Below are 10,772 nucleotides of genomic sequence, written 5' to 3'. Positions count from 1 at the left end.
CTGAAAAGGGAGCAGTAGGCCAAATAAGTTTGGGAACCTCTGGGACAGTGAATGAACTCATTAAGGAAGTACAGTAATGCTCTCTTTTCAGTAGAATTCCAATAGAATGATATGGTTCCAGTACTAGAGTCTCAGGTAGGGTATGCACAAAGTGACTCCTAAAAAGATGATCTGGGCGTAAAGCATGGCTGGGGTCTGCATAGATATAGTATGCTACATAAAACTCCCATCAGTCAGAACAGTGGACTTTCCAAAGTAGGGAGTTTGGAGCTAAACCTATATGCTCAAGAAGGGACGCACCCTGTGAGTTGAACAACTTGGGGAGTCGATTTAAACCACAGTTAAGAATGCGGGTGCATCTACTCTCCATGCAGACGCATAAGGGGAGGGACTCCCAGGAGGAAGTGGTTTCAAGGAATATGAGGACTGGTAGCAGTGAAGACAGGCAACTGTGAATTTGAGGGAGAACTAGTTTTGAATTGAGAGTTGAGTGGGGTTGAAGAGCTGTCCTTGGATCTGAGCAATCCACTTACCAGAAATGTTAGTCTGTGTGGGGAGCTTCATACAAGCAGAAAAGGAACTTTGAGAAAATACAGTGCTATATAGGCCTGGGTTAACTGGTTCCCTATACATGTATGTAGCTTGCTACTGTTGAATTTTCTGTAAAGTCTTCCCACTGGAATTATGTGTATCTATGAGAGAATATATTCCAGATTTATAGAGGCAATTTTTACAACCATTTTTCCTAAAAGAAAGATACTATTATTAGGTGCTGTTGTGATTATAATACCCTGATTCCTTTGCTGAAGGGCCTAAAGCACATGGGAGAAGGGAATAGCATTTGGAGCTGTCTCTTAGACATGAAATCCTGTGGTAGGGGCCCAAAATTGGTTAAATGTTGCCACTGAGCATTTGGTTGATAATGCATTTTGAAATATATTCTGACATTGTTTTCATTTATTTTCAAACATTAATTCTGACAGTAAATGATGATTTAAAATATCTGCAGTGCTATGGAAAAGTGAATGTTTTAATTGGATATTAATTAGTTTAATCCTTTCTGATTGTTATTACCAAAGGAAATTATCCCTTCCCTCATGTTGCCAGATTTTCATATTAAATATCTGGGACTACACTGCCTGACCTGAATGGAGAGTATTTGGATAGTCAAGTTCCTGTCTTGGAGTGGGAGCTAGTGGGAGTTAGTTTGTTGGGAGAAGGGGGTAGAGAGTGGAGAATGAGTGTTCATTGCCATTGAAGAGCTGGGTTGACTTACCTAATGACTGATATTATCAAAACAGGAAGTTGTTGCTTTGGAATGCTAGGGACCAAAATAGGGTACTGAAAGTTATTGGTGTGTATTATATGCAGAGCCCTGGCCCTGAGAGTGATTGAGCTACATAGCATAAATAATGACACTCTGTCAAATCACCAAACTCCTCCCAACCCCCAACAGCAATCTCAAACTATTCCTATACGATCATTCTTGGGCTACACATCTATAGATGAGTCAACCTGAAAACCAGAAACTGTGTGGGACCAGGGCATGAACATGGACAGAATCACAGCCAGCCCTGAAAAGCTACCCCAAACCTAAGGCATCTTTTATAGAAATGTTCCCTTGGTATGTTTGCATATATGTGTGCATAGATAGGCCCATGTGTATGCTCAAAGAGCAATGGGACTGACCTTCAGTGTGATACAGTGGGAGGAAACACTGAATTTGGAATCAGAGGACCTATTTCAAATCATCTCTTTTTCAGTAACTACCAGTATGACCTTGGGCAAGTGACTTGTCCTCTCTAGACATCAAATTTCTCATCTCTAAAATGAGGGGATTGAAAAAGATGTCCCTCCCAGATCTATATTTATGATTCTCTGATCTTCTTATGGGTATGAAAATACTTATACTTATATTACCTCTAAAACATTGCCTACGATTTTTAAGATTAATTTTTCTTTTCAACAGCTGGCTGTCCAGACTCCTTGATTAAAGAGCTTCATCACTTCAGAATTCTTGGGGAAGAACAGGTGAGTTAACATCTCAAAGGCTGTGTGATAGTGTCACAAAAGGCAGATACTAATGAGACAACTCCATAGCTCTCCAGGGAAACAGTGTGTGTCTGATGACCCCCAGCGCCCCTAAATGGGGAAGAAAAACACAGAGGAGATGTGTGAGAGCATTTTTTAAATCCTATCCATCAGCCTTGACAGGTTATTAATTGCTACATCTGCTATCTGCCACAGCTTTTCAAGTCAGGACTCTAGAAGTAAACAGGCACTACACAGTGGCCGACAAGCAAACAAATACGTATGGATATGAACTATGCCTGAGGGAATCATGGTGGAAACCTTGTCGGGTTTGGTTTTGGTGGATGAGACTATGTGGGTGTTGTCAGGAGGGATGGGAGTGTCTGTGTGTTCAGTCTAGGGTTCTTGCATATTGTTCTTATATTTTGTCTACGTATTTTCTAGTGTATATCTTCTGATACAGTAACATTCTGCATGAGTTTGAACATATGTGATTCCTATGGTTCAGTCATTTCAATCATGTCTGATTCTTTGTGACCCCATTTGGGGTTTTCTTGGTACAGATACTAGAGTGATTTGCCATTTCCTTCTCCAGCTCATTTTACAGTTGAGGAAACTGAGGCAAACAGAGGTTAAGTGACTTGTCCAGGTCATAGTGCTAGCAAGTGTCTGAGGCAGGATTTGAACTCAAGTCTTCCTGACTCCAGGCCTGGAACTTGTGCCTTTGACACCTCTTAGCTCTTCCTATGGAGAGTGGTTTATTTATGCAGTAGGTTATTTAAAACCTGAGATGTAGCTCAGCATACCACGTTGGATAGAGGCTATCTATCTGGCTTAAACTCAGGAAAACTTGGGTTTAAGTACCACTTCGGATACAAATTGGCTGTGTGACCCTGGACAAGTCATTTAATTTCTGAGTACTATAGGTAATTATCTAAGATGCCAAGTCATAGAGCAAGTGTTGGTATGCATTGGGAGAAGGACTTTCCTCATTCATAGTTCTCTGTACCAGTATAATCAAACTACCAGTCCAAAACAAGGCAAAGTAAAAACCACACAACATTCAAAAAAGCATATCATCTTTTAAATGGTTGTAAACATTTTTGGACACTGGCTATGGGGAAATATTTTTGCTTGTTTATGTATATTTGTAAAAAGGATTTTGTTTTTCCTTCTTTTTCAATAGGAGGTAGGTGGGGAGATGTTGAGGGGAAGAGGGCTGGATTTTTGCTGACTGGAAAATAATAAAAATTTTTATGAGATCACATACAGTAGTGGAGAAAATGTTCGACCTGGAATGTGGAAGGTGTGTGTTCAAATGCTGCCTCTGATACTTCTTAGCTGCCATTAGTCACTTAAAGGGCAGCTGGGTGGTTCAGTAGTCTGAGTGCCTGTCTTAGAGTTCGGAAGACTCATCTTCCCAATTTCAAATCTGACCTCAGACACTTACTAGCTGTGTGACCCTGGGCAAGTTACTTAACCCTGTTTCCCTCAATTTCCTCATCTGTAAAATGAGCTGGAGAAGGAAGTGGCAAGGCACTCCAGTGTTTTGCAAAGAAAACCCCAAATGAGATCATGAACAGTCAGGCAAGACTGAAATAACAAGAAACTGTTTTGTGTTTCTGAGCCACTCTCTAAGGCTGTATATTAGTTGGGTAGTCTTATTGGAAGGAAATGTACCAGTGATATCAATACATCTGGCTAAATATATATGGAATTTAAAAATGTTTTTGCACAGCTGTATTTCAGTTTGATTGACCATGGATAGGTTATGTATATTATGGCTTTCCTGTGGCAAATATTTTTTTGAAGTATTATTAAAATCATTAAGGCACAATAGGTTATAACATTGTTAGTCTGCTGAATTAACAAGCTTTGCTTTCTCTTACAGTGCCCAAAGAAATCTTTCTAACCAACCTACCAAATTTCTCCCTTTCCCATGCATCTGCTCCTCTCTCTTGCCATTGCCATTGCCATCACCCTATTTCAGGTCCTAAGCACCAACCACCTAGACTATTGTTATAGACTCTTGCCTTTCCAAAATATTTTTCATGACACAGTGCCATGTTTTTTTGTGAATATTTCTAGTCATGTTATTTGTCTCCTCAAATATCTTCAGGGGATAAACTTCAGAACCCAAGCTCTGAACTTGTGAAGACCCAAGTTTGTTCTTGGAACAGTCTCTTGTTTTTATGTACCCACCCAGAATAACCCTGAGATCATCTGAATTTACCTTATTTCTAGTTGTCCTATAAGGAATTTTAAGGACCACTCCTTCAAGCGCCATTCCTTTAAGGTTAACAATAAGCACATATAAATACAATTTATAATTACAGAGACTAATAATGAAACAAACCAACTACTTCTACATAAAGTGCTGAAGGACTCAGAATGTAACCTATAAAATTTTTTTTGGATGTAGCCAATATAGAATTTTTTTTTTGCTTGACTAGGCATATTTGTAACAAGTGTTTTGTTTTTCCTTCGTTCTCATGGTGGGAGGGAAGAGAGGCAAATTTTTGCTGATTGAAAAATAATAAAATAGAAGAAATTAAAGATAAATATTAATTTCGTGTATTAATGAACAGAATAATACTAGTCTTCTATCCCCTACGATGAGAGAATAGTTATATATCCCACCTCCAGATGAGTGTCATTTCGTAACCCGTCCCTCCAATCCTTGAATCTTAGTCAGTTATTGAGAAATATAGCTTGAAGTACTGCTGGACAAGTCTTGTATCAAGTACCAGTTTTAAGTTCCCATCTGTGGCCCACTTCCTTCCCCCCGGGGGGGGGGGGGGCGGTCAGCTCCTGCTTCTGTGGCTTGTAGCAGCCATCACTTTGTCTACAATCTTCTAGCTCCCCTTAGAGAACTCCTCACCAGAGCTGCAGTTCTGTGACTCCTAAAACCAATAAGGGTAGCTAAGTGGCACAGTGGATAGGGCACCAGCCCTGGTTTCAGGAGGACCTGAGTTCACATCTGGCCTCAGACCCTGTCTGTGTCACCCTGTTTGGCTCAGTTCTTCATGTGTAAAATGAGCTGGAGAAGGAAATGGCAAACCCCTCCAGTATCTTTGCCAAGAAAACTCCAAATGGAGTCACAGAGAGTTGGAAACAAATGAAACAACTCAACAACAACAAAACCAACTAATGTCTTGATCAGCAGTCATTGCCCAGTTGTCCCCTGTTCCCAGAAATTCCTTCTTTTCTCCTAAAGCCTTTGTTCCTCTTCTTTTTGTATGAAACTTGGCCTCTGGCATTTTCCTTCAGAGAGGGCTTGATTCTGTTGGATCTTTTAGATCACATACCCTCTGGACTCCTTATCTTTCCCTCCTCCTCCTTTGATGAAACCACACTAGTTCTTTATGATCCCCACTTCCTTTTCTAGATGTCAACAAATATACCATCAATAATGTATTCCATTTTTTTTGTCAGGGATTAAGCTCACTGGTTTATAATTTGCAGACTCCATTAGATTTTCTTTTTTTAATATGCATTATTATAAAGCAATCTATTTTACAGGTCTATAATAATTTCTTTGGGGGTGGTGTGTGAAGCCCCGGAATATACACAGAAATTCCCAGGGTGGGTTCTCCATCTCTCTCTTCTTCATCCTTCTCCTCCTCTCGCCCCTCCTCCTCCTTCCCCTCACTTTCTTGTAGGGCAAGATAGATTTCTTTATACCATCGCCTATACATCTTATTTCCCAGTTGTATGTAAAAACAATTTTTAACATTTGTTTTTAAAACTTTGAATAACAAATTCTCTCCCTTCTTCCCTCCCCACCCACACTCATTGAGAAGGCAAGAAATTCAATATAGGTTATGCATGTGTAGCTATGCAAAGCAGTTCCAGAATAGTCATGTTGTATAAGACTAACTATATTTCTCTCCATCCTATTCCATCTCCCATTTACTCTATTCTCTCCTTTGACCCTGTCCCTCTTCAAAAGTGTTTACTTCCAACCACTCCCTCCCCCAATCTACCCTGCCCTCTATCATGCCCTTCCCCCCATCCCCTTTCCCCTACTTTCCTGCAGAGTAAAATTCTCAATTGAGTGTGTATGTTATTCCTTCCTTAAGTCAAATCCAATAAGTAAAGTTCCTTCATTCCCTCTCACTTCCCCACTCTTCCCCACTGTAACGATAATGGGGATTTGAAGATCTTCCCTGCCCCTTGTATTTTCAGTCAAACAGGTACTTAGCACCTTATTTCAAGTTCATGATTGTATCAAGTATTAAGATCCAGAAGTTGTGAATCCCACAGTGGAAGGAAGTTGCTGATGTAACAGGAAGGGGCAGAACAGAGAGGAGCTAATACCATATATAAGGAAAAGCCCAAGCTAGAGAGACAGAATTGCTGAAAGAGAGAGAGAACTGATAGGATCCTGTGAACTTCTGAGAACTGCTACAAATTGAGAGCAGAATTTGAGAATAGAACTTATGGTGGTAGAACTGAGGACTGAGAACTGAGAAGAACTAAGAAGAGAATTGAGAAGAACTGAGAAATGAGAAGAGAGGAGAACTGGGAGGAAGCATGGCTGTGGTACTGTTACTTTGTCTGTCTGTTTTGATGTTACTTTGTCAGATTTGTCTGTTGATAGAGGATGTTGCTGTTGTTACACCAGCCCTGGGACCTTGCTGCTGGTTCAGAAGACCTGAAAGAGGATTTTCTGGTTGTATGTTTACAGAAATCTTGGTGGAGGGTCTTACTGGTGTTTTAAGAGGTCCTGGTACTATACTGATGATTTGTGTTGATTTCTCAGACCATGTTGTTGGGTCTATGTTGATTTCACAGGCAGAGAGTGAATTGATGAGGATGCCGGCAATGTGAGTAAATGTTATTGTGACTTTGTTAAGCTTTGTCTTCCCAGGAACAGAAACTATGAAGGACTTGCGGTGGACTAGACACTGTGAGCTTCAACATGGAACAGGAACTGCACAAGGAGCTGGACAAGGAATTGAGAGCTGTCTGCCTTTGAACTCATGTAATAGTTGGGTAGATTTGGGCAGGAGCTGGGACCATGGAAGAAGAACCATCGAAGCTGAGAGCCTGCCTCAAGTCAAGATGAAAAGACCTCTCCTTGTATATTTAATGCAAACTGAGAAGATCAAGATTTACTGTGGCATAGTGGGTGGAGAACATTTAGGTAATTTAGTTAAGGACTTCTCCAATTAAGAAGAAAGAAAACTTTTTGATTGAAGAGATTAAGACAATGTGACCTAGGGGTGGAGAACTTTGACCTTTGTACTTTGTGCCCATTAAGGAGACAAGCCTCCTTGAGGATGATTGAATGAAGGAGTTACTAAATGACTGAGTTACTAAATGATTGTACTTTGCTTAAAACTATGTGACCACTTTGGTGAAAACTATGTGGCCATTTTAGTGACAAATTGTTATGTCATAACATTGTGAATGCTGTACTTTGATTTCTGTGAATGTTTTGCTCTAATTTACTGCTGAATAAATAGAGAGTTCACTATACTATGTAATCAGAATCATGAAGCTATTCACAGCAGTTGTCCTCTGGAAAGCTGCTTGTGCTTGGCTTTACAATCACCATTGTAAAAGCTTTTTCTTGCATCTTTTATATGAGATAATTTATTCCATTCTATCTTTCCCTTTCTCCTCCCATTATATTCCTCTTTCACCCCTAAATTTTATTTTTAGATATCCCTTCATATTCAACTCACCTTTTGCCCACTATCTACATATTGTGTGTGTGTAAACATACATATGTCTATGTGTATATATGTCTGTGTATGTGTATATGTATTATGTATATACCCTCCAACCACCCTAATACTGAGGAAAGTCTCATGAGTTACAAATAACATCTTTCCAAGTATGAATGTAAACAGTTCATTCTCTTTCCCATTTACCTTTTCATATTTCTCTTGATTCTTGTATTTTAAAGTCAGATTTTCTATTCAGCTATGTTCTTTTCTTCAAGAATTCTTGAAAGTCCTCTATTTCATTGAATATCTATTTTTTCCCCTGAAGTATTATACTCAGTTTTGCTGGGTAGGTATAGATTTCCTTTAAAAAAATAGATATTTGTCCTTCTCCAGTCCTTCATTAGCTCTCTGTTAATCTCCAGAAACATTCAAAAGTCGATCAATAAACACTTACTAGGTTTACTATCTGCTAGGCACTGTGCTAAGTACTAGGGATACAAAAAAGAGACTAAGAAGCAAGTCATTGCCCTTAAGGGAGCTTACATTCTAATGACCTCAAAGAATGTTAACAGTGACATTAATTACTTATTTCAGAGTTTGAGGCTATACTTGAGAGGCAAAACTATATAATATAAAGAGTATGGGTATTGGCACTAGAGGGATCTGGGTTCAGGTTTTACCACTGGCTCTTTTTTAGGAGGATTGATGGATTTTTATTGATGTTTTTATATCACCTAGATTTCTTCCCACCTCCAATTCCCTATCCTCCCAAAGAATTATTCCTTATAATAAAGAATGGGGGGGAGGGAGAAGAGAAAAATTCAGTGAAACACTTGAGCACATTGAAAAATGCACCATATGCAACACTCTATACCCATGGGGCCTCTACCTCTGCAAAGAGTAGAGGGAAGTGTCTTCTCATATCTTCTTTGGGACCAAAGTTGTTCTTTATAATTTTTAGTATTCATTTCCACTTGTTTTATGGTTGTTGTTATCCCCATTTGTATTATACATGTCAGCATGTATATTGGTTTCTTATCTCTGTTCATTTTGTATCAGCTTGTGTAAATTTTTACATTTCTTTCTGTACCTATTTTTCAATTTCATTATTATTTGAAATACCATAATATTCTATTATACCACATACTATGGTTTGTTTATCCATGTTTCCCTTTGATTTTAACTCACTGCCTGACTTTGGACAATTCACTGAACTTTACAAAAGCCTCAATTTCCTCCTTTGTAAAATGGGGATATTATAGCACCAATCTTACTTGACTGGTGTTAAGTATATGTAAAGATGGCTTTGCAAACACTTCCATACTATAGAAATGTTAGTTGTTATTATCATCTTGGATACTAACATAGAATTAATGATCCAGAGTGAAGGGGCCCCAGAAGCCATCTATTCAAACTCCCTCATTTTACAGATAAGTAAAGGAAAGCACAGGAAAGTTATGGAACTTGCCCAAGGTCACAAAGGCAGTGAGTGTGAAATTAAAGCCTGTATTTATTTTCCCAGTTACCTATATTTTTGCACTCTAACATTCATGCTCCTTGGTAGAGAAAACAGTACTGAAACAAGAATTGAGTAGCTTTGCTCTCCCTCATTTATCACCCAGGGCATTAATCCTATCCCCTCCTTGATCTTTTCACCAATAAAGCTATGAGTTTTGGGGTTTTTTTTTGTTTACTTGGTGGTTGTGGTGTTGTCTAATTTTCCCAACCAGTCTTAGCTCATTCTGGGCTTTAGCACTCCTGACAATGTCCTTAAAGTACTATGCCAGACTTTTGCATTTATCTTCTCTAGCCTTGCTTTCATCTTCTACTAATGTCTTGTTAATATTTAAGTAGTTTGATCAGTTACCTGAAGAGCTCCTATCATTCTATTTAGACAATTTCTCTTTTTCTCCTTTATTGGAATTTATTCCTATTGGGTCTCCAACATTTCATTCTTAAGGACTTCATTTCATTCCTGAATTGATTACCCCAGATTTTAAGTACTTAGACTCCTAATTCTGATTCCTTTATTCACTCTTATCATAATCCACCTAGTGTGTCCTTAAGATGATGCCTAAACTCATCTTAATCATAACTTTATTCTTATTTTTCAGGATAATTTTCTCTCCTCTGTTGCAAATTTTATGATGGGATAGTCCTGGTTCTCGTCCTAATCATGTCATTTTAGACTCCTTTGCTGGCTCATCTTGCATACATAGCATGAACCCCTAAGTGGAAGTATACCATAAAGCTCTGTGGTTTTCTTCTGGTGACCTGATAAGCTTTCATAGGTTTAGCCATTGTCTTTATGCAGAACTTCAGTTCCATATCACCAGCTGCCTAGTGGCCAATTCATACTGGATGTCCTAGGGCATCTCAAATTCAGTATATAGAAGACAGAACTCTACCTTGTTCCTAAAGCTCCACATTCTATCACAGTACCCAGTTTCTCTTGGACATGTTGCAGTTCTTCAGATGTTTCATGTTTATAACATCAGCATTATCTTCAGCTGTTCCCTCTGGCTCATGCTGTTTCTATTCAACTGCCAAATCTAACCATTTCTATCTCCATAAGGTATCTTGCATCTGACCCCTTGTCTCTCTCTATTGTACTCACACAGACACTATTTTAGTTTAGCTCTTTACTTCACGTAGACTGTTGAAGTGATTTCCTAATTGGTGCTTCAAGTCTCTCCTCACTCTAGGGCATTTTCTTTTCAGCTGCCAAAGTGTTTTTCCTTAAGCACAAATCTAATCATGTTATTCCCCTACTCACTGAACTATAATGACACCTTATTGCCTCTAGGATAATATATAAACTTTTCTGTTTGATTTTTAAATTCTTTAACAACCTGATACCAACCTTTCAGCCTCTCCTTTCCATAGTTTATGATTCAACCCAGCTGGGCATCTTTCTCTTCCCCCAACAAATGATACTGTTGTCTTATCTCCATGTTTACTGTTTCCCATGCTTAGAATGTATTGCCTTCTTTTCTCTACCTCATTGCTTCCTTCTTTCCTTCCTTCCTTCCTTCCTTCCTTCCTTCCTTCCTTCCTTCCTTC

General features: G+C 38.9%; 1 protein-coding gene across 3 annotated transcripts in view; it reads left to right on the top strand.

Moving 5' to 3' along the window:
- PRKN (parkin RBR E3 ubiquitin protein ligase) overlaps positions 1-10,772 on the top strand; it is a 1,996,139-nt gene that overhangs the window by 1,674,191 nt on the left and 311,176 nt on the right. For all 3 annotated transcript variants that reach the window (XM_069070393.1, XM_069070394.1, XM_069070395.1), the window contains one exon: positions 1,970-2,031. In XM_069070393.1, the coding sequence (XP_068926494.1) occupies positions 1,970-2,031 (62 nt within the window). The remainder of the gene's footprint in view (positions 1-1,969; positions 2,032-10,772) is intronic.

This window comes from Petaurus breviceps, unplaced genomic scaffold (genome assembly GCF_028583685.1).
Source record: "Petaurus breviceps papuanus isolate PSGF00001 unplaced genomic scaffold, PetGlider_PUasm1.0 90808, whole genome shotgun sequence".
NCBI lineage: Eukaryota > Metazoa > Chordata > Mammalia > Diprotodontia > Petauridae > Petaurus > Petaurus breviceps.
This window is presented reverse-complemented; position numbering and strand designations above follow the sequence as displayed.